This window comes from Sus scrofa, chromosome 3 (assembly GCF_054392235.1).
Source record: "Sus scrofa isolate SSC_HxYL_T2T_F1_AM1 chromosome 3, Sscrofa_HxYL_maternal_Yorkshire_Landrace_v2.0, whole genome shotgun sequence".
Classification (NCBI taxonomy): domain Eukaryota; kingdom Metazoa; phylum Chordata; class Mammalia; order Artiodactyla; family Suidae; genus Sus; species Sus scrofa.
This window is the reverse complement of record NC_139385.1, coordinates 45823342-45849555: the sequence shown is the minus strand read 5'-3', so window position 1 is coordinate 45849555 and position 26214 is coordinate 45823342. Positions and strand designations below refer to the sequence as shown.

The 26214-nt window shown below is 62.1% G+C and overlaps 1 protein-coding gene across 2 annotated transcripts; it reads left to right on the top strand.

Moving 5' to 3' along the window:
* Nucleotides 1-279: 279 nt before the first annotated feature.
* On the top strand, nucleotides 280-25882 carry KCTD5 (potassium channel tetramerization domain containing 5). Of its 2 annotated transcripts, XR_014841042.1 has the most exons (7): nucleotides 280-558; nucleotides 12671-12779; nucleotides 14301-14392; nucleotides 15974-16069; nucleotides 18477-21016; nucleotides 21735-21916; nucleotides 24195-25882. XR_014841042.1 is itself a non-coding variant. In XM_013987853.3 (6 exons), the coding sequence occupies exons 1-6, from the start codon at nucleotides 307-309 to the stop codon at nucleotides 24222-24224; spliced, it is 705 nt and encodes a 234-aa protein (XP_013843307.1). In that variant the 5' UTR covers nucleotides 280-306; the 3' UTR covers nucleotides 24225-25882. The 2 variants fall into 2 exon arrangements, 1 of the variants encoding a protein (XP_013843307.1); XM_013987853.3 differs by lacking the exon at nucleotides 21735-21916 and having other exon boundaries at nucleotides 18477-18602.
* The last annotated feature ends 332 nt before the right edge of the window (nucleotides 25883-26214 follow it).

Below are 26214 nucleotides of genomic sequence, written 5' to 3'. Positions count from 1 at the left end.
TCGGGGCCAGGAACAGGGTGTTCGGGCACAGCGCGCGCCCGGCGAAGACCGGCCAGCCCCTCTCAAGCGCGACGCCGGGCTCCACCGCCGCCTGCCCACAAGGGCGATGCCGGACCACGCCGCGCCGGACTTGGCCGGAAGGGGGCACGGCCGGCCGCTTTTCCGGACCGGAACTTCCGCCTCCCGCGTGACGCCGGGGTGGGCGCCTTACGAGGGCGGACCCGTGGGCGGGACAGAGCCCGGAGGACTGTATTAAAGGCCGGACGCTTCCGGCAGAGGGGAGCTGTGGCCGGGCTTGCTGGGATCATGGCGGAGAGTCACTGCGAGCTGCTGCCGCCGGCCCCGGGCGGCCTCGGGGCGGGGCTGGGGGGCAGCCTGTGCCGCCGCTGCAGCGCGGGGCTCGGCACCTTGGCCCAGCGCCCCGGCAACGTGTCCAAATGGGTCCGGCTCAACGTCGGCGGCACCTACTTCCTCACCACTCGGCAGACGCTGTGCCGGGATCCGAAATCCTTCCTGTACCGTTTGTGCCAGGCCGACCCCGACCTGGACTCGGACAAGGTGAGGGCCGCGCGGGCCAGCCAGGAGGATTCGGGCCGCCCCCGTCGGCGGCCCCACACACACCCCCTGACCCACTCTGAGAGAACCGCCCCGGCTCCGGGTCTCGCTGCCCCCTGCTCACCAGCCCGACCGGAGCCCCCGACTCCCTGTCCTGGGCCGAGGATGAACAGGATGGCGCCCTGGCTCCCACCGCCCTCCGAGAGCCCCAGCCACTCCCCCTCGGGGTGTCTGTCTCGCCCTCCTCTGCTCTTCCGCGGAGGAGGTTTCCCAGACCCCGGACTCTGCTGGGATCTACTTTCTTTTCTCTCCTAGGTTCTTTTGCCCCCGCCGGGAGCACCTTCTCTTCTCCGTCCCGGTGTACTGACTGGCTCTGGAATCCCGAATCCCCATGTTCCCCTCATTTTCTCACATTCCAGACGTTTTACTTAACGTTAGCGTGGGGTTTGATACTAGTGGCCTGCCTTTCTCAGTGACTTGCATTTAGGGAGTTGGCGCTCCATCGTTTTCAGCCACAACACGCACCCACACAACAGTCTCAAAAAGTGCCGTCCATAGAGTGATTTTCGAAGGGAATGTGGCTCATATTGAGGCGTGGCTCAGGGGTGTCAAGGAAGGGCCAGATAGGAAATCTTTTTCAATCTACTTTCTCATTAACCTAGTTTTCCTGCTGCTCTCTCAAAAGGATAGGAGTTTCTAGGTTGGTTTGCTGCTTGTGTTTCATCAGACTGTTGTGCAGGTGATAATAGAAGCTGTTTCGATTATTACTTAAAGAATTGTCTCGGCAGCTGTATGGCATCGAAACTCAAAAAAAGGCTGTGCTGGAAGAAGAGTTATTCCCTGTACGTATCCTAGGCGGTTCACAGGCCTTATCCTAACTTTCCTGCCTTTGGCTTGGGCCTACGTAATTGCCCTTGGCCTTGTGCCTTGCCAGCCCAGCATTTGCCAGGCATAGGCTTCCCAGAAAGAGTGTGATCCCTTGTCCAGATCCAGAAGCCCGACCGAGATCATCCTCAGAGTGGCCTGACCTTAGGATCGGGAAATGAGACCTCGAGTGACCACAGAACCACCAGTCCTGGGTAGAACTAGGGTTGAGATGCCAGCGCTCCTGCCGCCCACCCGCACCTCCCCCAAGCCTCAGCTGTGTCCACTGATCGTTTGACCAAGCTCCGCTCTCGGAGAACTGGCCTCCCAGAAAATGACAGGCATCTCCAGGATAGAAACAGGCTTTTGTTAGCTGTGATTTTCCTTTTATAGCGTGGCTGTATGTTTTACTGTTCTGTTTTTCTTTTTAAACAGTGGGTCTTAGTGGTCATTCCCTTGCATTTCTACTTGAGCGTTTTCCAGTTGTGCATATGGAGTCCGATTTTACATTGCTCTTGTTCACGGGGTTGTTTTGAGGCACTGGCTGTCAATGCACTAGACGGATTCAGAGTTTGCACAGTTCAGGCAATTCATCTCTTTATTTTACTGTCTCGAGACTATTTAAAAACAATTATCATGTACTGTATAGGAGTCCTTTGGGGCAAGTAATTAGTTAATCTCAGAATATATCGATATTATAGTTGCTCCCTTTCATCATCATCCACTTAACTACATTTGATTTACACATTATGAAATCACACTTCACAATGTGAAGGTAGTGCAGCAGATACAGCATCTGTCTCAGAATAGTTGCTGGAAGATAAGTTTTTAGCTTTAGCCACAGATGCGCATTTTCCGGAAGGCGTAAGGCTAATTCCCATTAGTCATGGTCATCAACCCATGAGCGAATGTGTAAGGGACCCCTTCTTAGGTTTTACCCCCTTCGTTTCTGATGAGAGAATGTCCCAGAGATTCACTTGTCGATAATTAAACCCTGAGTGAGGAATCTGGACGAGGGTGGAGGAGGGGAAGGGGTGTTTGGACGGGTGGGACACTAGTAATTAAGCGACTGGAAGAGAAACAGGATGTTGATTCACGGAGGAAAATGTCCAGGCCCTGACCTCGTAGTTAAGGTTAATGAACGCATACCTGGCAGGTATGCTGGGGCTGGAGGGCCTGGTGGAAGATTTTCTGCTGGGCCTTTGACTCAGGGTTGAGCACCTGGGCTTGCAGCCGAGTGCTTGGGTGAGGGGTTGGGTTGGATCTGAGGGGGAGGAGTTCCAAGAAACGGAAGCCCTGGAGTCTCTCGGCAACCTGCCGGGTTGGGAGTTCCCTGGGAGTGTGGCTGCAGCTTGCTCTTGCCGGGCAGAATGTCTGCTGGGGAGCTCAGCCGTGCAGCCGTGTAGGAGAGGTGGTCCCAGGACATTTATCTGAAGGAGCGCTTCCTTGAAGAGCCCGCAGACAGGTTGCTGGGGGCGGAGGTGCAGAGCTGGGCTGCACCTGGGACCCACTGGCCGCCAAGCCCCAAGCCTCTCGACCCTTGCCCTCTCGTCTCAAGTCCTGACTCTGGGCCCGTTGCTGCCCTGACCCCCTCGTTAGGGCTAGTCCGAGTGTGAAGAGTGTGAATTCTCACTTCTTCCCGGGTGCTTCCCCCGGCAGGGCTGCGTCTGCATTATTCACTTTGGCATCTGTTCCTCGGCCATCCTGGGTTGCTCCTCTCTCCCAGCACCCCCCCCCGGGGGGGGCAAGCCAGGTGTCGGGCTGCTTCCCGGAAGTGCTCGGTAAACACCTGGGCCACGTCTGTCTCTTTGTATCTGCAGCGCCTGGCCCCGGGCGTTGCTGAAGACAGGGCAGCGTGTGTTCAGAGCTGAATCCGTGCCTGCTTCAGTGTGGAGAGGCTTTGGACATTAAGGGCAAACAGGAAATACTACTGCTTGGGGGCTGGAAACCCCTCAGGTTAAAGGGGGCGGGGGCTGCGGTCTCCGGGGCTCGGCCAGGCCTGGAGAAAGCTGCGTTTCCAGGAGCTTTTACCCTCTTGACAGGCGGTTGTCCTGAATTCAGGGGCCAGAGGCTGTGGCCCCAGGCGGGTCTCTGAGCAGCGGGGCCATCAAGGTGCTTCTGTCCCATCCCTGTCCCCTGCAGCCCTCTGCGCTGCTCGCCCCATGTGCTTGGCGTCTGCTCGGCTTGGTGTCGGCTCGTGTTTCAGGATTAGTGAGAGTGAAAGGGGCGGGGGACTATCTTTTAAGCCGCTCGGCAGGAGAAGTGGGGGATTACTTAGAGTGAAATGGCAGCTTATGTTCTGTGGGGCTAAGTCAGGCCGGTCGGCTGCGTCCTGGCTGAGGCCGGGGTGGGGTCCCAGCACGTGGGCGCCTTTCCTCCTGCACTTGGGTTCTCGGCCGTCACCACCTGTTCGGACCCGCGCGGGTAGTGCCGGCTCAGTGGGTGCTGCCTTCCCCTCTTCACAAGGCCCTGGTAGGAAGGCCCCTCGGACCCCAGCAGGAGTGTCCTGCGACTTGGCTTTCACGAGAAGGCTGCTCCGGGATCAGGTGGCCCCGCCGTCAGCCCTCCGCGGTGGCCAGGAGGAAGCAGTCATCGGCTGAGAATCACTTCCTCTTCTGCCAACCTCATGGGCAGCCTCTTGTCCAGCAGGACAGTGACTGGTCTCGGTTTCGAGCAATGGTCAGAACACTGTGGTCCATCTGCCTGGTTTTCCAAACCAAGTTCTGTGGGCACAGAGAGATGCCTGCTCCCTGCGGGTCGTCTGTGGCTGCTTTGCCCTGGAGTGGGTGAGCTTGGCCTCTGTCCGGGGAGGCCCGGGGTCTGCCTGGCCAGGCTACTTGCAGGCCTTAACTGGGCAGCTCTCCCCAGACTGCAGAGTGCCCAGCACATTCCAGTCCGGAGTTGGTGGGAGGTGGGGGTTGGGGATACAGAGCCTTTTTCCTAGCGGCAGAGGTAGACTTTGGACTCTGGTCTGACGTTGACTCTGCCACACCTCAACCTGCTGTGCGACTTGGGGTAAGTTAATGCACCTCTCTGAGCCACAGTCACAGAGGAGCTGTGCGAATTAGGGAGGATGAGGCAGGTAACCCTCCCCTGTGCAGTGCCTGGTGCCGGGTCGTTGCAGGCCGTAGAATTGGCCCTTAATAGTCTTCATTTTATGTTTGTACTTGGTGTTTAGGAAGAATGTACTACAGACGCTTTTTTCCTCCCTCTCAGAATTCGTTTTTGTTCCCCTTTGTTGCTTCCACGTACTCACTCAGTCACTGCAAACCTCATGGTGCTGGCGGGGAGCTCTGGCCGCTGGGCCGGCCTGGGGGGTGGTGTGTGGGCGCTGGGCCCTCAGGCTCCCCTGCTGCCAGGCTGCCACTTCATGCTGGTCTCCGCACGGTCCCTGAGGACGAGTTCCTGACTCTTGGCCCTGGAGCCTGTGCCCGGCTCCCTGCGCAGCCAACCTGGAGAACACAGCTCCCAGGTTCAAGTCCCAGCCCCCTGTGTGTGTCTGGGATGGGCTCCTGGCATCGGGGGGCGCCTGAGTGGGGCTGTGTACCCCGCATCTCTCCCCTTTCTTCTGGGTTCTCGTTTCCTCAGCAGCTGGGCTACCAGGGGCTTGACCTGGTTTTGCAAGTCTGGCTCGATTGGGCGATTGGGCTGATTCTGGAGACGAGGAGCTGGGGCAGCCCCTCCCTGCCACTCCGAAGGCCGAGGTAGGCTTTTCAAAACAGGTGTGGGCCGGAGTTCCCGTCGTGGCTCAGTGGTTAATGAATCCGACTAGGAACCATGAGGTTGTGGGCTAGATTCCTGGCCTCGCTCACGGGGTTAGGGATCTGGTGTTGCTGTGGCCTGTGGTGTGGGTCACAGGTGTGGCTTGGATCTGGCGTTGCTGTGGCTCTGGGGTAGGCCGGCAGCAACAGCTCTGATCAGACCCCTGGCCTGGGAACCTCCATGTGCCGCGGGTATGAGGTAGGGAGGTGGGGATGGGGTGAGGAGCAGAGGAGCCATGGGCTGCTTTCGGGCTTGAGCGCAGAAGAGAACAGCCCCTTGGAGCCAGCAGGGTGGGGAGTGCGGCAGGGTGTTGCTGGCAGGGAGGGCACTGCAGGGCTGGCGCCTGGGCACTGGAGGCTCTGGGCCTGAGGGGGCCTCGCCTCCAGGCTGGCAGAGCCGCTGTAGGGGGTGTGCCGCCAGGACCAGGCGCTTCCCACTGGATCTTCTCTGCCAGGCACGCGTGGCTTCTCCCTTTTTCCATCTCAAGTTGACTTTCTCATGCCAGCAGCTTTGTGTTACACGCGCTGCCGAGCTAAGTGCTGTGGCGTCACTAGGGGATTGATGCGCGGGCGTGCTGTAATTGGGGGCTGGGGGGGTGGGTACCTGAGGAACCTGGACAGATGGAGGTCCCCTTGCCTCGTGACATAAAAGGCAGTGTCTGTGACCTAGACAGGTGGCTCTCTGCTGGCAGGTCCGCCCACAGCATCCTGCCCCCGACCGCCCCACACCCTGGGGTGACCTGGCGCCTTTGCCATCTGCACTTGGATGTCGCATTGCTGCAGGTGGGCCCTGGTCCTGCTCAGCCGAACAGGCCCTGGGAGCCGTCCCCGCTTGTTCCCAGCGCTCGGTGGGACCTGTCTCAGGTGAACTGGAAGCACGTTTGTCCTAAGAGGAGAACCGCTAGCCTGGCGTGGGCTCCTTTCCCACGCCCACTTGTGTTTGCTTCTTGGTGAGCCTCGTGTGAGTTGCAGGTGTCAACCTAAGCCCGTTTCTAAGTCACATTCTGGGGCTGGGGAGGCCCCTGGGGGTCAGGGCCTGAGAGCCGGGTGCTGGATGAGCCCCGGAACCCTGACGCAGGCCCCCATCTCCACCCAGAGCCCTGCTTCTCCTTCACACCCTCGTGTGGCGGCGCAGGGTGGCGCGGGGGCCTGTGGGGGAAGCTGGGTCAAAGCAGCCAGCACCCCCCAAACACGGTCCTGCGTGGGGTCGGGGCCTGTTCTGCACCCAGTGCCTGCCAGGCCTCTGGTCTCTGCCTCCGTTCCCCCGTTTGTAGTTGGTGATGTCGGGCCACTTCCAGAGCAAGGATTTGACGAACTGGAGAAAATAGAAGAGAGGCAGGGATGAAGGCTCTGAGTGAAGCAGAGTCACCTAAACGCATAATTTTGGAGCAAAGAGTATTTCTCGGAGTTCCCGTCATGGCAGCACGGGAACGAATCCGACTAGGAACTGTGAGGTTGCAGGTTCGATCCCTGGCCTCGCTCAGTGGGCTGAAGATCCAGTGTTGCCATGAGCTGTGGTGTAGGTCACAGATGTGGCTCGGATTTGGCGTGGCTGTGTCTGTGGTAGAGGCCAGCAGCTGCAGCTCCAACTCAACCCCTCGCCTGGGAACCTCCATATGCCATGGGTGCGGCCCTAAAAGGACAAAAAAAAACAAAAAAAAAAGGAGTATTTCTCATGAGGTCGATTGCAGATGTAGTGCACAGGGAATTGCATGCTTTTGCGTTTGGATTTTAGGTGGGGAATTGGCTGGAACATGTCCCGCGCCTGGCGGAGACCGATGCTCCGTTGAGCTCAGGACGCTCGCTCAGCCCTCGTCATTCCAAGTGTCCGCGGCCGTGCGTGTCTCTTGCCGCAGCATAGGGACTGTGTTCCGTTGCCTCGCGTGTTGATGGAGGTTGGGAAGGTGGTTGCAAGGAGCCACGTGCAGACGCTCTGTAAGGAACTCGTGGAGGAGCTCCCTCGTGGCCCAGCAGTTAAGCCTCTGGCGTTGGTCACTGCTGTGGCGTGGGCTTGATCCTTGGCCTGAGAACTTCTGCCTGCCGGGGGGTGCGGCCAGAAATTTTTTAAAAAAAGAACTCATAGATCGGGGGTGAGATGTGACAACAGAGTTAATTTCTGTTTAAGCCTCGCTTGAGAGCCTGGCCTTCTCACCACTCGTTCCTCCTGGCCGCTTCTAAGACCATGTGCTCAGTTCTGTCGAGGGAGCGGCTGGAGCAGGCGGCCCGCACTTGACCCGTGATGCTTTGCTGGGCCGGGCGCAGCGGGCAGGAGAACCTGGGTCCCAGGGCCGTTGGTTGAGTGGTGCTCAGAGCACGGCAGGCTGAGGATGCGGGCTTCAGGTAGGGGCCTGCTCAGGGCTTCCCATCCAGATTGTCCCCCTGCCTCTGTCCCTTTCAGGACCGCAGATCAGGGGTCTCCTGGGAGAGCCTGTGCGCAGCCTCCGTCCCCACTTTACCTGCTGGCTTCTCCTTAAGAAATGACTGTGGGCAGGGCATCAGCTCTGGGTCCTGGTGGCTGCCCTGCTCACACCCAAAGGCCCCACAGCCCAGGCTCCACGTTCCCCTGGAGGCCAGCAGCTCGGCCTTGGAGGCTGTGCCCCCTTGGAGTAGGATTCAGACAACCTGGGCACCAGCGAGCCTTCCCACCAAACCGCACATGGCCTGACTTGCATTAAATATTCAAGAGCCAAGTCCAGCATTTCTCTCTTTTACGCCTTTAGGGTAGATGTATATTTTAAAAGCCAGCACTTGACAAGTGGGTCAAACGCTAATTCAGTGTGGAGTGGGGGAAGTCAATGGATGAAAATGATTTGTCGAGAAAGCGGTCTTAATTCTGGCTCTTTTACCAAAACAAAACAAAACACCCCCTGCCACTCTTTAAATGTGGCACAGGCTCGTTACGTAAACGGAGGTGAGGACAGGGAGGGTGGATGGAGAGAGATGCTCGTGCCTCGCTGCCTGTGGTGAGTGACCGTGCTCAGTGCATGTCCCCAGGCTCCCCTCCGTGCCCGCGACCAGAGTGACGGCGGCCAAACCGCAGGGCCCCTCCCGCCGCTGGTGGCGCTCTCACAGACCGACCTCCCAGTGCCTTGGCCTGCGTCAGCCCGGGCCCTCTGAATCTGGGCCTTTTTGGTGTTTTCTCTTTTTTAGTGTTCGGTATTTTTCTTTCCTTCTGCTTTAGACTGGAGGTCCCCAGGCTGTGTTACGAATGCAGGCACGTGGGGTGCTGAGGGCCCTGGCACCTGCGATGGTCGCAGCCCAGGCAGCTCTGCCCTGGGGCCGTGTCCGCAGAGGCCTGTCCACACCAGCCCCGGCCAGTGCTCCCGACGCTGCTCGTGCTCAGCTGCTGGGAGGTGGGCTTTTTCCAGAGCTCTCGCCCGCGTGCGCCTAAGTGAGAGTTAGTCCGTGCTGCTCTGGGCTGTCGCCCCAGATAAAGCCCAGGGGCATTGGTGGCCCCTGGCACCGGCAGACGTTGAAGTCTCCCTTCCGAGGGCACTGCTCCCCCACGCTGCCTGCCTGGCCTAACCCTGAGTCTTGGCGTTATTTCTCTTCTTCTCTTTTCTTTCTTCTTCTTTTTTTTTTGGGGGGGGGGGTTGTTGATTTTTTTTAGGGCCACACCCATGGCATATGGAGGCTCCCAGGCTAGGGATCAAATTGGAGCTACAGCTTCTGGTCTACACCACAGCTCACAGTGATGCTGGATCTTTAACCCACTGGGCGAGGCCAGGGATTGAACCTGCAACCTCGTGGTTCCTAGTCGGATTCGTTTCCACTGTACCATGACGGGAACTCCTTGGCCTTATTTCTTAATGAAGCTCATCCAGTCAAAACAAATCCCTGTGGGAGTTCTCCGATGGCCCGGTGGGTTGAGGCTCCTGTGTTCTTACTGCTGGGGCTCTGGTTGCTGCTGTGTGGCATCGATCCCTAGCCTAGGAACTTCCACATACTGCCTGTGTGGGTAAAAAGGAAAAAAAGCCAAAACAAGAGAGAACCTAAAATAAATACTGCAACTCTCATTAAAAAAAAAAAGAATCCCTGAGAAGAAACTGAGTCAGCGGTTTCTGTGTAGCCCGTGGGGGGTGGACGGCAAGCTTGTCACTGGTAGGGATGGCATGATATGCCCCCCCCAGGCCCTGTGCCCTTTAGCAACTCAGGGGCTCCCCGAGGGCCTGCAGTTCCGGGTCCAGGTGGGTGGGCCTCCCCTCCTGGGCAGGTGTGCCGAGGCCAGCCTGGCAGCCACTGGACCGAGCGACTGCCCTCAGCGGCTGAGGCCACACAGGAGAAGCACCGTGTGACAAGGGGCCTATCTGGAGCCACTGTGGCTTCTCCGGTCCTCATGGGGGCCGGCTCGGGCCATGGGACCTGGAACATCCCTGATGGGCAGGTGCCAGGCCCACAGCCTCTCTCTCTGCGGCGGGCTCAGCCCCCACTCTCTGTATCGGAGCGTCCAGGCTCCCTGCCTTAGGGTATCTGGGGAAACCTTTTTGTGTAAAAGGCGGAGCAGGGGTTCAAGTGTGCAAATCACAGGGGTTTGTAAGACCCGTCTCAGCTGCCGAGGGGTCATTCAAGGCACTGCTCTCCCTTCTTGTGCCGGGAGGCGGGCAGCTGGGGGGAGGCACGGGCCTCCGAGGGTCAGGCCGGCTCTGTGCCTCACTCCTGGGCTTTGGCTCTGTGCTTCCCCGACTCCCCAGCTGTTGCCTTGAGGTGTTGGACTGGACCTAGACTGTTAGAGCCAGAAGGACCTGCAGTGTCTTGGCAGATGGGGAAGCTGAGGCCTGGGGTGGGGGGGACATGCCTTTTAGCAGTCGAGGCTGGACCCCTGTGCTCCCGCCAAGCTGTGGCTCTGTGACCCCCTCTCTGCGGTGCCAGCTCACTCCTGCCTGTTCTCAAGTCCTGCTCCTGGCATCTCCATGGGGCTGCTGGTTGGGCCAGGGCCCACATGCCACCAGGAGCATCTGGTGGTGGATGCCATGCCTGCTTCCAGACCCTGAGACGCCGTGGGATCCTCCTTGCTCTCAGGCCTGGGCTCTGGCCCAGTTAGCAGCAGATACCTTGGGCTCTTTGGCCTTGTTCTCGAAGTCTCTGTGAGGCAGCTTCGGTGCACGGGGTACAGGCAGGAGCCAGGGGCTCCAGCAGAAGCATGTCAGGCAGGCTGGTGGGTGCATGCCGACCCCCACTGCCACCTCTGCACCTGCCAGTCTGGGTGCTCCTGGGGAGTCCTCAGGCCCCTGGCTTGGAGGGCCTCAGCGCCAGCAGGCCCTCGCTTCAGGTGCCCTGAGAAAGGGCACCGGGCTGGTGCGCCCCGCCTCTGCCCGTGTGCACCGAGCTGAGAGGCCCTCCCAGGGCCGGAGTCCTCTCGCCCGCCGACGACGCCGATGACGGCCTTAGTGAAAGAGCCGCTGCCTGCGCGCCTCCCGGCCCCTGCCCTCTCCTGGTCAGCCTGGTGTCTGGGGCCCAGCACCAGCTCTCTGGGGCCCTGTCCACTGTCCCTGTGCCTCTGGGCGGCAGCCCCCACGTGCCATCGCCAGTGCTGTGGGCTCACTTGCCCTCCCCTACGCTCTGTAGGCCTGGGCAGCCTTGGTGCCTCTCGTGCGCCTGGCACACCTCCTTCTCCTCTCCTGCTCAGCCCCAGCGCTGAGCAAGATGCCTGACTCGTTGGTGGCCTGGCCTTGGGCTCGGCCCCGTCGACCAGGGAGGCTGCCTGAGGTGTCCGAGGGCGGAGATGAGCCTCGTCCCCATCTGATCTTTCCTCCGTGACCTTCTGCCAGCTGTCTGTCGTGGTAGCCATGAGCCGATGAATAATGCCTGAGCTGAGCGACATGCAGATGTCACACTTGGGCTCTTTCCACACACGCGGCGGCCCAGCCCCTGGATTCCGTGTGGCCCCAGCTCCATCCCTTTCTTCCCAGACCTCGGGCCCCCCTCGGCAGGAAATGGTGGCAGCAGTGGGGCTGCTGAAGCCCCATTCTTCTGGCAGCTGGTCCCTGGGGTCTTCTGGCCTTGCTTGGAGAACAGTCAGAGTCTGGGGAGCCAGGCCAGGAGTCAGGGGCCCCCCGCGACAGTGGTCAGTGGTTCCTTCGATGGGGAGGGTGCAAGGGTGAGGCTGGGTGTGCATGGGACACGGTCTGGGGGACAGAAAGTCCCTGGGGGGCCGGGCGCTCGCCTGCTGAGGTCAGAGGCTGGGCTGAGCACCAGGGCCTCCCTGCTGGGGAACGAGGCACCAGCTCCCAGTGCCCCCATGTCCAGACTTGATCCAAGAAGAGCAGGTGTTTACAGCCTTGTGGTCTCAGGAGGAAACCCTTGAAACCATTTGTTTTCACTACACAGAATTCCAGAATTTGATGCTTATCAATGAGAAATGGGGCCCTCCCATGGCGTCTTGCTTCCTGGGGTGTGGACTCTGGCGCCCGTGGGCACCGCCTCCAGGAGGTGCAGGAGTTTGCACCACAGCCCCTCCCTGCCAAGATGCCTGACACTGTGGTCCTGGGCCTCTGTCAGCTGCTGCTCCTGGTTCTCTGAGGCCCTCGCTTGCCCAGGACCTCACCCGTGCCCGAGAGGCACCCTCTGGACAAGAAGGCCATGTTTATTCATTGGTTTACGGAGTCACCTCTTGTCTTGGAGCAGAGGCCCCAGCACCCGCCACCCTCCGGGCCATCAGTCCGGGCACAGGCATCTGCCTGCGGAGCGCAGGTGCGCTGTCGTGGAGGCAGCTGCCCGCAGAGGCAGCCCTGGGCCAGATGGCACTCTCACCCAGGTGACACATGCCGCCGATGTGCATGGTGTCCTGGGAGAGGCGGGCCCGGAGCCTTCCGTGGCCGCCAGGGCTCTGTCCCCGTGCTGGGCCAGGTGGTCCTGTCCTTCACCACAGACCCTGGCACGCCCGTGCCCTCTGCGGGCTTCCTTGGGGCTCCACTCGGGCTATTGCATCATGTGGGGACCGTGTCCACCTCCCCCGGCCACTGCCCTGATGGCCACTGAGCTGACTCGGAAGACCCAGCCTTGTGAGAGTCTCCTGTGCAGAGAGCTCAGATTCCGGGAACCGCCGCCGTGGGCAGAGGCCGGGGGTCAGCGGTCACGGCTGAGCTCTGGGGTTCCCTTGCAGGGGAAGACGTGCCTCTGACCTGCACGGGGGCCCAGGCAGTGGTCCCTGAGTGAGCAGGGGAGGCGGGGTCACGATGTCCTTCGAACTCCAGTCCATCAGCCTCAGCCCTGCCTTCAGAGCATCCCAGGGGGACAGTTTCCAAATGAGGAAAGGGTGAATGTTTGTAGCTGCGAGAAAGGAGGCTGAACACACAGAGATAACTAGGGAGGTCGCCTTGACCCCACAGAGCTCAAACTTCGCGTCGCCTCCCGTGGAGACGGATCAGGATCATGGCTGCAGGTCCAGAGGCCGCCTCGCCAGCCGCCTAGGGAGGTTGACCCGGTCCAAACCCCCTGTGGCTGCGGCCCCGCGCTCTCCCGGCCTCACACTGCTGCGTTGTTCTTTGTAGGACGAAACGGGTGCCTATTTAATCGACAGAGACCCCACCTATTTCGGGCCCGTGCTGAACTACCTGAGACACGGAAAGCTGGTCATTAACAAAGACCTTGCTGAGGAAGGTGAGTGGGGAATGGGGAGGGACGCCCCCGGGCACCCTGGGAGCCCACGTCGCCCCTCTCCCATGTGCCGTGAGGCAGCAGACGCGGATCTCGAGGCGACAGGGCTGCACCGCACTGCTGCTTCCCGTCCTCCTCCGGGAAGGGAGCCAGGGCCGACGGGGCAAGCCACTCCTCCGGGTGTGTCCTCGGTGACCTCGGCTCACACGGCCCGGGGTGTCCCCAGGGTCTCAGTCACGCCAGGTCTACTCTCCTTCCAGGGCAGCCCTGTGCCACCCCGTCCCAGTTCTGCCTGTGTCCCCAGATGCTGCGCCACGTTGCCCTCTGGTCACGTTGGGCGGGGACGCCAGCTCGTGTCAAGTGGCTCAGTCAGAGCCCAGGGCTCCTTGGCTCTCCATGGCTCCAGTCCTGGGACCCCTGCCTGCATTGAGCCGTGCCGGCCCGTCTTATGCCACTTCCCTCTGGGCCTCCAACCGCATGCAGCTGTGCGGTTCTGGGCTGGACTCTTCCCACCGTGATTGCTTAGAAGGGCTCCCTCACCGCGGACCAGGCCCCTGCCCCCGCTCACCTGCCTCCCGTGGGCCTCAGGCCAGCAACCAGGAGAAGGGCCAGGCGTGCGCCGTTCTGTGCCTGCCCTCGGGCGTGGCGCCTGGGGTGTCCAGAAAGAGAAAGCTGTGCCCTCCAGGCCCAAGCCCTTATCCTGAGGCTTCTGGTGCTTCTCGGCAGCCCTGCAGTCCCCACCCGGGGCTTCAGAGGGACGGGCTGATAGGACATTGTCAGGCGTCATCCTGAGAAGGAACATTCTAGGCATACCTCCCTTTGGGGCCTTGAAGAAAGGCAGCTGCCTGGGCGGCTGCTGCCACCTTCTCCTCCGCCCTCCTCCCCCGGGTCCCTGGGGGCTTCGTCAGGCTGCACTAGCTGGTCAGATGGTCAGAGTCCAGGGCTCTGAGCTCCTGGTACTGCTGGTGCAGCGACCCCACTGTGCGGACTGTGGCCTGGTCAGGGTGACTGGCCCAGGCAGCAGGAGGCATGCGCTGAACCTTCTAGAATACCCACGAGGATCCCCCAAAACAGAGGCCCTCCCGCTGGCTGTTCAGAGTGTCTTGGAGGGGGCGAGCCCCTGGGCAGGGGCCTTGCAGAAGGCAGTCTTAGGGAGGACAGGCCTCCTGAGTCGGCAGGAGTCTCCGCTGGGAGCAGCCTTCCACCGGCACCTCCTGACCTAGTGAGGCAGGGTCCCGCCAGCCCAGGACGGGCAGCCGTGGGCACGTCGGCGTGCCCAGCATGGGCTCAGAGCACACGCAAGCCAGGCGGCACGTGAGCTCTGCACCCAGCGGGTCACCCATGCCCTTTGCCCTGTGAGCCCACTGGCCCCAGTCCTGGGGTCCCGAGCCCTCAGTGTCCGCAGAGTTTGTGGGCTTTTAGGACGGGGCTGCGCCAAGCATAGGCCACAGGGCTGCTGTGGCCAGAGGCGCCGTGTGTACGCTTTGACCCAGTGGAGAGCGCGTGTGTTTTTCTTTCTTCCAGGGGTGTTGGAGGAAGCGGAATTTTACAATATCACCTCACTAATTAAACTTGTAAAGGACAAAATTAGAGAACGAGACAGCAAAACATCACAGGTGAGACCCAGGACTGATGCACGGGAAGCTTCCAGGGCCTGGCGTGAAGGCACTGCTCACTCCCTCTGCTTCGCGACCCTGTGCCGCTGGAGCTGCCCTGGCACCCGGGGCCCGCCCTCTGGACGCCTCCTGTGGTGCTGGCAGACACGCAGGGCGCCTTCTTCAGGGAACCCCGCTCCAGTGCAGGGGGATGAGCAGCTGCCGAGGAGGAAGGCCCAGGGAGGGTGAGGAGGGGCAGAGGGAGAGCCGGAAGCCTCCGCGGGGCTTGGGTATGTGGCCGTCTCAGGGAGGCATTGCGGGCAGGGCACAGGGAGCGCAGGGGCCTGCGGCAGCGGGGTGCCTACCCATTCAGGGGCAGCGTGGCTGGAGGGAGAGCTTGGGGGAGCTGGCGTGGAGGTGGGGGTCCCGCGGGCCTGCGTAGGCACCAGGAGCACTGGCTTTTACCAGCGCAGAAGGGCTCAGCGAGTGCTCCTCGTGCCGGGCCACGTCCCCGACGGTGCAGAGTCCGGAGCAGGACCCGTTTGCCCTTGGCCTTGGTCAGCAGGGCCAGAACCAGCGCAGCCAGTCTGCCACCCGCTGGGCTGCTGCTCCAAGTGGGCCATGCCCAGCACCTTACGTGAAGGGAGCCCCTGGAGGGTCTAGGTGTTAGTCCTTGTTGCTACGCCAGCTCTGCGCTTGCTAGCAGAGTGCCACACCCTTGCCCAGCGAGTTCCCTGGGCCAGGAGACTGCAGCAGCGAGGTGCAGGTGCCTGCAGAGCTGCCCTTAGCCTCACAAGGGGTGTCTCTGTCCACTGAAAACCCTTTCCTGCCGCCCACTCCCATGGGCGCTCCCGCTGGGCGCCTGGCAGGCCACACGCTGCTGAAGAGGCTCGCTGACAGCCTGGCCGCTCGGGGCGGAGGTCAGGGCTGGGCCTGGCACACTGCAGTGAGGGCATGGGAGCTGGACCGCCCACCAATGGCCCCTGGCCCTTTTCCTCCTGCGGGAAAGTGGGAGGGGACCGGAGGCGGGGCCCCAAGCTCTCCAGTCACCTTTGTCCACCCCCAGCCTTGACTCCCTCTGCCTGTGTCCGCTCTGTACTGGCAGCTAGGGCCCTGTCGCTGACCTATCGTGGGTCGCGGCTGCTGCGTCTGGCTGGAGTGGCAGCTGCATTATGGTGGACCTCTTGACGGGCAGCTCCCCGAGGTGTTGCGGCTTGGAACGCAGCTCAGCGAGGGGCAGGTGGCAGGCAAGTCAGAGGACGCAGCTGAGCCGCCACCGCGCGAGGCCGAGAGCCCTTCTCCAGGAGCGCGGCTGTGGCTACGCTCTCTTGGTTCAGATGCTGCCCGTGGTCCCCCCGAGGCACAGGGTGGCCGTCCTCTGTGCACACAGCCACAGGTGCTCTTGGGACTGCAAGAACATGACTCATTTTATTTTGGAATCGAGACATAGAAATATTTTTGGAGGCGGGTGGGGAAGCAGGAAACGGCAGCTGCTCTGGCGGGTTTGTTTGGCTTTGGTGGGGGCGCTGGGGTTCCCGTGGGCCTCGCGGCCCTGCCCGCTGGCCTCGGCACGGCCTCCTCACCCCACCGGCCTCCCCACAGGTGCCGGTGAAGCACGTGTACCGCGTGCTGCAGTGTCAGGAGGAGGAGCTCACGCAGATGGTCTCCACCATGTCCGATGGCTGGAAGTTCGAGCAGGTGAGGGGCCCCCGGGACAGGAACGAGGCACCGGCGGCTCTGGGAAGCGTGGGTGCCGTCCCCACGGTCTCCCGGCAGCTCTCACAGCCCGTGGGAGCCCAGACTGGGTTGGTCGTGGGCCGGGGGCGGGCGGCGCAGGGGAATCATTCTTGGGGCCCCTCCTCCCCAGTCTTCTCTCTGCTGTTCCTGTTCTTGTCTCGCCCATTCCTTTGTCAGGGAGACTGTTCTCTCTGCTTCTCTCTGGCGTCCGTGGGGAAGGCGGGTGGACATTCTGGGCACTCCCTGGCCTGGCCCCGCCTCCCTGGCCCCTTCCAGCCCCTTCCATGCTGGCCAGACAGCTGGCGGCTCATGCTGCCGTTGGCTCAGACGCCATTGCGGTGGGACTGCTCTGTGGCCCCCCAGCCCCTGCCCCCCACCCCTGACTAGAAAGATGCCCCTGGCCCTGCCCAGCTGTGCCCCAACGTTTCTCAGCCCCGCTCTTGCCGGGGCCGAGGGGGCTGTCGGTGAGCCCCCGCCCTCCCTCTGCCACAGCGCCTGGGGCCTGGCGCCTCTCCTGCAGCATTGCGACCATTACCTGTGGGCCTCAGCACTGCGGGGGTGTCCTCCGAGTGGGCGGCACCCCCCCCAACCCCGCTCCCATGTCTTAGGCAGAGACCCTGAGGGTGAGGCTCATGGCCCAGGTCGCCGCCCTCCCAGTCGCGAGGCCCCTGGTTCCGGCTTCCGTCTGGGGAGGATTCTGTCCACGGTGGGAAATCATGGGGCCACCTGATAGCCCTCCTGATTAAGGCTGCCCCTTTTTGGGGTCTTTTGAAATAACGCATCATGCTGTAGAATCTTCGGAGTCCCCTTCAAATGTCACAAAAGGTGCCGTTGGCATTGGTGTCCCCCCCACCCAGGGACGCAGCTGCAGAGCTGCTCTGACACCCTGGCCTCGCACAGGGCGTCCAGGCAGGGCCGCGGTTGCAGGTGCAGCTCCCTCGCTCTGACCCCGTCACAGCCCACCGGGCACTCGTGGGAACAGGCCTCTCAGCACCCCTCGGTTTGTCCTGTGTGCTGCCTTGGGAGGCCCGGGGAGGCAGGGACATGGTCCTGCGCCCTCACGGCTCTCCTGCTAGAAGGATAGGGGTCCCCTCCTTCCCTTGATCAGCTTGGCCCCGCCCCAGGGCCTCTTCCATGTGCAGATTCACCAGTAGGCAAGCTAGAGATTGTGGCCCTTCTGGGCGCTGGTTTGGCAGTCATGCCACAGTAGCCTGGGTGCTTTTCTTTTGATGGAATTTTCTTCTTTTTTTTTTTTTTATCTTTTTGTCTTTTAGGGCCACACTAGCAGCATATAGAGATTCCTAGGCTAGGGGTCTCATCAGAGCTGTAGCCACTGGCCTACACCACAGCCACGGCAACGCTGGATCCTTAACCCACTGAACGAGGCCAGGGATCAAACCCGCATCCTCATGGATACTAGTCAGGGTCATTAACCACTGAGCCATGACAGGAACTCTGATAGAGTTTACATTTTTGTTTGTTTGTTTATTTTTTTGTCTTTTCCAGGGCCACACCCATGGCATATGGAGGTTCCCGGGTTAGGGGGTCTAATCAGAGCTGTTGCTGCCGGCCTATGCCACAGCCACAGCAACGCCAGATCCTTAACCCACTAAGCGAGGCCAGGGATTGAACCCGCAGCCTCATGGTTCCTAGTCAGATTCATTAACTACTGAGCTACCACAGGAGCTCCAGAGTTTGCATTTTAAAACCCAAGAACCCTCGGCGGCTCTGGGATGGGCTGGAGCAGGCAGGCTGGCCCTCCGGCCATCTGCTCCTGGGCTGCCTGGTGCTGACCCAGAGGCAGGGCCTTGGGCATATCCGGCAGTCACAGCAGAGCCACAGAGACCCAGGCTGAGCCCTCTGCTGCCTCCCCTCCCTCACCGGTGTCTGCTGTTCTCAGTCAGCCCCAGGAAGGAGCTCGCTCTCACGCGTGCACGGGTGTGTGCTCACACGTGCGTGCTCTGGGCCTGTGCGGGGAGGCAGCCTCGGCTCTCTGCCTGCTCTCTCTGCCTGGTTTTGGGCAGTGTGCCCGTGACCTGTCCCTCTGCACCTGCTCCAGTGTGGCGCTCCCTCCCGGGGCCCCCTGGCATCCCTTGTGGGCCCAGTCAGGAGCCCTGAGAAGCGCTGGCTGTCCCTAACCCCAGGACACCCCATGGTGTGGGCGCACGGGTGCCTGGGCACGGCCGTCCCGGGGCTTCATTTTCCACGCGTTAACTACACAGCTCTTGGCCGAATCCTGTGCCTTCCTCTCCCGAGCACTGGCCGAATGGCCGTGGGTTCGCACGCGCTGTCTCCCTCCTGGTGGGGGCTGGTTTGGAGCCAGGGCCGCGGCCCTGTGCCCACAGCCCGCTGCCTTCTCTCCTCCCAGCTGGTGAACATCGGCTCCTCCTACAACTACGGGAGCGAGGACCAGTCCGAGTTCCTCTGCGTGGTCTCCAAGGAGCTGCACAACTCCCCGTATGGCACGGCCAGCGAGCCCAGCGAGAAGGCCAAGGTGGGTGAGGCCGCGGCTGTGGCCGGAGCATCCTCTGCAGGCCTGGGCTCCCTCCCGGACGCATCCTTTGCGACTGTTCTCGCTCTCCCAGCCCGGGGGGGCTTCCTGGCGGCTTGCCCACCACGTGCTGCATGTCCTTGTCACGTAATTCTCGCCTGACGTATCCGAAGCCAGGGCCTGGCACAGAGGGCAGTGGGGCGAGGGTTGCCCACGCTTCTCTAACCTTCAGGGCTGCCCTGGAAGCATTCACATCTCGCAGCCCTGGGTGGGGGGTATGCTTTTCAGTGGTGCCGCTGCTGGCCGCTCTCGTGGAGCCTGGGGACACGGAGGCCGCAGGGCGGGGCCTCCAAGCGCTCCTTCCCCTGACACGTCTGGCCCGGGCTTGAGGGTCGGCCTGGTTTGAAAACCGAGCAAATCCCACAGATTGTGTGATTTTCGGACTCCATGGGGCACCGCCTCAGCCTGGCACTGGCCAGCCCAGTCCACCTCCCTGCCAGGCATCTGGCCCTTCTGTCTCCTGAAGAGCCCATGTCCAGGCGGGGTGATGGGCACGCAGCAGGGAGCAGCTGCTGGCCTTGACCGAGGCGACAGGCGCTAGGGGCATCTCCTCCGGGCTCCTTCCTGAGGTCAGGGACGTGTCTGTGCCCCAGGCTCCAGCATCGGCCTGGACGGCCTGGGCAGGGGCTTGGGCCTGCTGTGGAGGAAGTTGAGAGCGAGGGTGGGGAGGGCCGGAGCCAGGAAGGTTTTAGCTGATAAGCAGGGGCCCCAGGGCCGTCCTCGCCCTCTCAGCCGGGCGTCGCCCCAGCCGCTCCCTGCCTGGAACGGCCCCTGTGAGCTGGTCAGGGTTGTCCTTGGAGGTGTGGCCTTGGAGCGGACGGGGGTCACGGTGCCTGCCGATCCTCCTCAGGGCCCCGTCTTCCACCAGGGCTTTTGGCAGCTCTCACTGCCACACAGCCAGGCGACCGTCCAGCCCGGGGCCTCCGGAGTCCTGACGCCCCTTCCCGGCCCCCAGCCTTGGCCTGTGTGGGTGCCTGCAGCTGCGGGGCAGGGGTCCAGCTGTTTTGCCCCTGCCAGGGAAGGATGTCCTGGGGGTGTGGGGGGCCCTGCGGGGCACCGGGAGCAGAGGGGTCCCGGTGCATGGCACCTGGGGACATGCTTCTTGCTGAGTCGGGGCGGGAGGTGGCACTGCCCCCCCCGCCCGAGAGCCCCCAGCCTCATGAGGAGCCACAGCTCTGTCTGCAGGGCTCTTTTTGTAAGTTGTCTATTTTTAGAAGCTTTTATTTCTGGACTCGGAAGATTCTCGCAGCCGAGCTCACCAGGACAGCCTCCTGAACTCTTCTCCCTCAGGTGGCTTTTCAGCTACAGAGGCTGCGTCTGTGTTGAGGGAGCTCCAGGCGTGACCCCGGATCCTTTTGCCCCTAGAAGTGCGGCCTTGTTTCTCTCCAAAAATACCTGGCTCTGAAGTGGCAGCCACAGTGGCTTCTGAATGGGTGGTGGCAGGAGCTCCCCAGGAGGCGGGCAGGGCTGGGGCCCCGTAAGCCGTGGAAGACTGGTGGCCTGTTGGAGGCCGTGATTTGGGGACACTCTGAGTGCACAGGCTGCTTGGAGCAGCGCTGCGTGTTCTGTGTCAGTGCTGCAGCGCAGCGAGTATCACCCCTGGGTACCTGCTCCCGGGGTGCCTACGGCACAGGCCAGCCACCCTGTCTCGAGGTGGATGTAGGGAGGGGACCCGTCCCTGTGAGCTGCTGCCGCAGCCCCAAGTTCAGGACTTCCACCAGCTGCTGGGAGGACTCGCCAGGCTGCGCTGGTCCCCATGCAGCCTGTTGCGGGATTGGGGGGCAGCTCAGGCCTGCCCGGGAGAGGGTCGGGCGGAGGCCGGGACGCGTGCCTCTGGAGCTCATGGCGTGAAGGTGCCCCCCACGCAGTCAGGACGCGTGTCGCGTGCGAGGGGCATTGCCCGCCAGGGATGCTGCAGCTCCCGTCCACGGCCTGTTAGCTCAGTCCGGGAGGCCTGACTGACCGATGATGTGCGACCCTTGAGCGCCGTGTGCCCGATCGATCGATCAATCGCCGTCTCCAGCCTCCCGCCCGGCTGACCCCACCCTGGGAGCCGGGGGCAAAGGCCAAACCTCTTTGGGGGCAAGGTTCAATTCTTCAGTACACGGAGGAAATGACAACTCTGGAACTTGGGCAGTGCCGGGGCCCAGCGGCGGTGGGGCTCGGGAGACGCCGGCGCCCGTGCCCCCTGCGGCATCATCTGGACGAGGCTGGCCTGAGCGCCGTGCCGCCACACCCGTCCTGACGGAGCTTCTCTTCTCCTCCCTGCCGCGTGCCACGTGCCGCGTGCCGAGCCAGCGTGACAACGAGGACGCGGGTCCCGATGGGAATGACTCAGATTAAGTGTAAACGTCATGGTGAGCCTGCCGCCCTCGAAACTGACCTCGTATCTTAGCCTCCTTGACCCCAGCCCCTCCTCTGACGCCTGTAGTTGGCAGAGAGCTTTCTGTGCTAGATGCCCAGCACGTAGATCTGCAGTGGAGCCTGTCTGTCTCCTGGAGAGTGCCCATGGGTGGATTGGAACCTGGGCTGGCGTGCCTGAGCGCGGTGTGTGTCAGGCTTGGGCAGGGCCTTTGCCGTGGAGGCCGGCTGCAAGGACCCGGGCCTGCACCTCCTGGGGACAGGCAGCCCCCAGCCCAGCCGCCTCCCCATCCTGCCGCCAGTCCACCCACAGGCTCAGGGCCATGAGCCCTGGGCCTGACGCCAAAGCCCGTGGCACCCCTGTTGCCCACGCCGGAGGTGAGCCGTGCTGGTGGAGAGGCGTCTGTGCGCCTCCTGTTTTCCACGGCCCTGGAGACCTGTGAACCCCTCCCAGTCCTTGTCATTGTCCGAGACCTGTGAGCCCAGCCAGGAATGTCACCAGGGGGCGTCGGGGACGTGGCGGCTCAGAGGGTCAGGCGCGGGGTCACCCGGGGCTTCCCCGTCGAGGCCTGCAGGCGGGGACCCTCAGCCCCCACCCGGAGAAGCTCGGGAACAGCCTGCAGCCAGCCCTAAGGTCTAGTCCAGGGACACCAAGAAGGGCTTCCACGTTTTTAGTGGTGGTTTGGGGTGATTACGTTTTCTCTCTTGACCCAGAAATCCTCAAGTATTTATTATCCGGCCCTTGAAGAAGCAGTTCGAGGGAGGGACCTGGTCTGAGCCTCTCCTCACACCTGCTCACAGCCTCGCTGAGAAAGTAAAAAGCGCTGAGATTTATGCTCATCCTGCTGACCCATCACACGCGCGATGTTGTCACTTCAGCCTGAAAAATCACCGAGGTCTTTTGCTTGTGTCTTCTCAAAAGTCTCTGAAATTAGGCGTGTGGCTGGTGTTTGTGGCCCATCTTGCTTTGAAGTGACTGCACTTTAGGGGCTCAGCTCGACTGTGGCCCTGCCTGCTGTGATAGGAGCCGGGGGCCACGGTGTGGGGGCACTGAAGCACCGGCCTCCAGGAGGGAGCAGGGGCTTCTTTCAGCCCCCCCTACCCCACCCCTTTACAGACTTGGCATCTGCCAGCAGGAGCTGCTTTGGTGGCCCTAACATGGGGGTCTGGGCAGGGAGGGACATGCAAGGGCTGATGACAGGGCAGCCCTGGGGGCCTGGGCGCCACAGGGCAAAGTGGCACGTGGCACCAGCCGCCAGGCCTGCCACGGGAGTGCCGCCTGCTGTGCCCCTGCGCCCTCTCAGGCCTTGGAAGCAGTGGCCCAGGCGAGAGCTCCTACTGGGGCAGGCAGGGCCATGACTGTCACAGGTCCTGGGGGAAGGGGGTCTCCTGCTCCTTGGGAGACAGTTGTTGGGGTGGAGCGGCCGCTCCCGTGTTGTCACCTCGCTCCCAGGTTACGCACTGGGCCTCACTGTTCCCACCTCTCGTCCTGTGAACACAGGGCTCCCGCCACTCTGCTGGGCTCCCGCAGAGTGAGCAGCTCCGGGCCTCAGGGGCACCCAGACTCCAGCCCCGTCCTCAGCCCCGCCCCTCTGACAGGGCCTCCCGGGCTTTCCCAGGGAGCTGGCGAGCCCTGCCAAACGTGCCGCCTGAGCAGCCCCGGAGCTGGCAGGAGTGGGACAGGCCTGGGGACCGCAGAGGTCGGGGGACATTGGGGGACGGGCTGGAGCAACTCTGGAAAACGTGGGCTTCTCCTGAGTCATGCAAAACGAGTCCTCGGGGACCGCGAGTGACCGGCCGCGGGCTCCGGGCGGCTGTCCTGGTTGGCATGCAGGAGGTCACTTGCCATGAGCCTGAGGACTCTGCCCGCCCACAGGGCCTTGCTGGGAGGCGCTGAACCTCCCTCTGCCCGAGCGTCCGTGTGGCCTGGCCTGGCATGGGCAGGGCTGGCCCCTTCTGGGCATGTCCCCACATTGCGCTCAGGTCCAGGGCTCAGCGACACACAGCGTCCCTCAGGGCCGTGTCTCTCGGGCGGAAATTACGTGGAAAAGGCCCCCAGGAGGCCAGGCCTGCCGCCAGGGGGATCCTGGGGAGGACTGTCACCCGGCTCGGCCTGGGTTTGGTCAGGCCTGGTTACCTGGTGCTCCGCAGCCATGTGGGACATTCAGGGCAGGGCTCTGGGCCCTGAGGCACTCCCAGCCCGCCTGGGGCGAAGAGAGGAGACACAGATGCCAGTAGTGAGGAAGGCGGGGGGCGGCGGGGCTCCTCTGGCTGAGATGCTGTCAAGGGCAGACGGGGAGGGTCTGGTGTGGCGGCCTGGCAGGGTCCCCCAGCGGGACCAGGAGTCCCGAGAGTCCCGTCTGGCCATAGCAAGGAGGGTGCTGGCACCCTCGAGGTGGCGACCCGGTTATAGAGGATGTGACCGCAGCCAGGCAGTATGTGGGGGGACAGGGCAGTCCCGAGGGCCCAGGCTTCTGGGTTCTGTGACTGTGTAGCATGGAGGGGACGTGGTTTGCGGGGGAAAAAAGGAGAGGGGCGGGTAGGGGTGGGGGCCCTGGTTGTACCCAAGCATCTAGGGCCTGGGATCAAGCTGGGCTGGAGAGAAAAATTAAGAGTCGGTGTCTATCAGGTGGGCAGTTAAACCCCAGGTGGGGAGTTCCCATTGTGGCTCAGCGGTTAGTGAACTCAACTCGTATCCATAAGGATGCCGGTTCGATCCCTGGCCTCACTCATTGGGTTAAGGATCTGGTGTTGCCTGAGCTGTGGTGTAGGTTGCAGATGTGGCTCGGATCTGGCGTGGCTGTGGCTGTGGGGTAGGCCGGTGGCTGCAGCTCCAATTAGACCCCTAGCCTGGGACCCTCCATATGCCGTGGGTGTGGCCCTAAAAAAACAACCAAAAGGGCCCAGGTGAGCGCTGGCACTTAGGGAGCCTATGTTTCTACTTCCCGTGTCTGCCAGTGCCAGGCTGTGGAGGGCGGGGAGCCAGGAGGCACATGGGGCTGGGGGTGGGCCAGCTGGGCCTACGCCGAGAGGCCTCTGTTCCCGGACCCTGGCTCTCGGCGGGCACCACCCCCCTGCCCAGGGACCGGGCCTCAGGGCCTCGGGAGTTCCCAGCTGCACGCTCCCTTTCCATTCACGGCCTGAGTCCTCACCTTCTGCATTTGGCATTTTCAGATCTTGCAAGAACGGGGTTCGAGGATGTGAGAGACACAGTGCTGACAGCTGAAGACAGAGCGTTTTACCTTTTCCCGAGATGCCGTGATCCACCGTGTCGAGGAAGCTTGGCCGTGAGAAGAAACCTGCTTTTGACAATTTCTCTAGAGATCTGGGTGTGAATCCTTTTTTTGCCTCTGAGGTGGGTGGTGTGAGACGGGACCAGCTGTCCGAGGCTGGGCGTCTCTGCTCAGAGGTGGCCTGCTGCCTGGCTGGCGTCCCCCCCAGGGGCCTCCGCGAGGTTTTCCCAGGTGCCGCTCGGGCCCGAGGCGGGCGCTCCTGACTGACCCTTTTATTCACCGGAGACCATTTAAAGGACAGTGTTCTTGGTGCTACATAAACAGTCTGTAACGGAGCCTGGGCCTCGCTGGTGGGAAGCGGCTGCAGCGCCATGGCCCTGGGCCCTGAGGGCCTGCTGGCCACCCCCCTGCACACCAGGCCCCGGTCCTGGGGCCGGGGGTCCGCTCTGCCACCCGGGCGGGACCAGGTGGTGGTTTCCCCCCGCCTCTGCGTGTTCTCCTTCCCGGGCCTCCTCAGAGCTGGGCTCCCCGGCCCAACGCAGCCTGGGCCCATCCCGCGTCCCCATCCGCGACTCCCAGGCTGGAGGCCTTTGCGTCCTTTCTTCCCCGCGTGGATACCGCCCAGTGCTTTCACTTCGTAGAGATGCCTGGAAGTGCTGCTGCCTTTGGGGCTCCTCTGTTAGGTCATTCGAAGGGAGGTGCACGTTGTGCCTTGTCCGACCCAGCCGTGGGCTCGGGGGCAGCCAGTGCCTGGCACTGCCCTGGTCTCACCTGGGACGGAGGGCGGGGCGGGAGGCCTGGCCCTCCGGCTCCTGGAGCTGAAACTCCGGGTCGTGTTGGAAACGGATGTTTACAGCGTATCAGCGATGTCTCCCTCTGGCCGGCTCTCGTTCTCTTGTATAACTATGCAGTTCTCTCTGACGTTTCGGGGCGTCTGGGACCCAGCCTGCACAGCCCTGCCCCCGACACGACGCCAGAGCGCCTGGGATTCCTTTGAAAACCGCTGTCCGCTTTGCGAGCAGACCCTCCTCGCCGGGTGTGGGGACTCTCTGGGGGGGTGGGGGGGGGAGGCTGGCTGGCCGGACGGGCGGCTCCCCACGTCCTGAATCCGGCTTCCAGGGGAGCCCTGTTGCACCCGCTGCAGGGCCACCGGCAGGTCTGGCTCCTGGCGCTTCTGGAGGCTGCGCGCCTGTGCCCTCTTCTCCTTTGCCAATGTCACCTGACGTTCCCAGCTCTCCAGCGCCTGGACTTACCCTCGTTCTTGTGAGGTCTGTCATACGTTGTTCAGCGTTTGGCTTCCCACCCCTTTGTAGCCACCTTTCTGTGGGCACATAGCCCGGGACCCGTCCTCCCCAGCGGCCACTTCTCGGCCTCGGGGTGTACCTGTGGGGCGCTGCTGGCCACCGAGTGTCGTTTGATTTGTGACCTTGACCTAATAGATAGGCTTGTGTTTTTGTTTTTTGGGTTTTTTTTTTAATTTAAAAATGTTAAGACTTAATTCACTAAAATTTATTCTAAGGGGATATTTATACTTTTGTACTTTTTTAGGTATCCGTATTTTATCAGCTTACAGTTTAATGCCTAAGTTTCCCCTGAAAATAGCGAATAAAATTGTGTATTTATGAATGAGCCAGTCAACTCTTAGTGTCTTGAAACACTTGCAAGAGCCGCTGCCGCTGCTGCTGCCGCAGAAGCGCTGCCTTGGCTTTTGCAGCAGCCCCGGGCCACCTGCCTGCGTGTGGCCGTCCAGCTGGGGCCTGTTAGAGCAGGACACGCCGTCTGCCCCCTGCGGCCAGGCCAGCCCCGGCCACCCTACCTGCCTCTTGCTGGTATTGTCCTCCGCTCTCAGGGGCCGAGGAGATCACCCCCAAGAGACTTTTTGGAAGGACTGATGCCTCGCGGAGTTAAGCGTGTGCCCCTCCCTTGTCTCTTGCCCCTGCTGGAGCACCAGCCTCGGACAA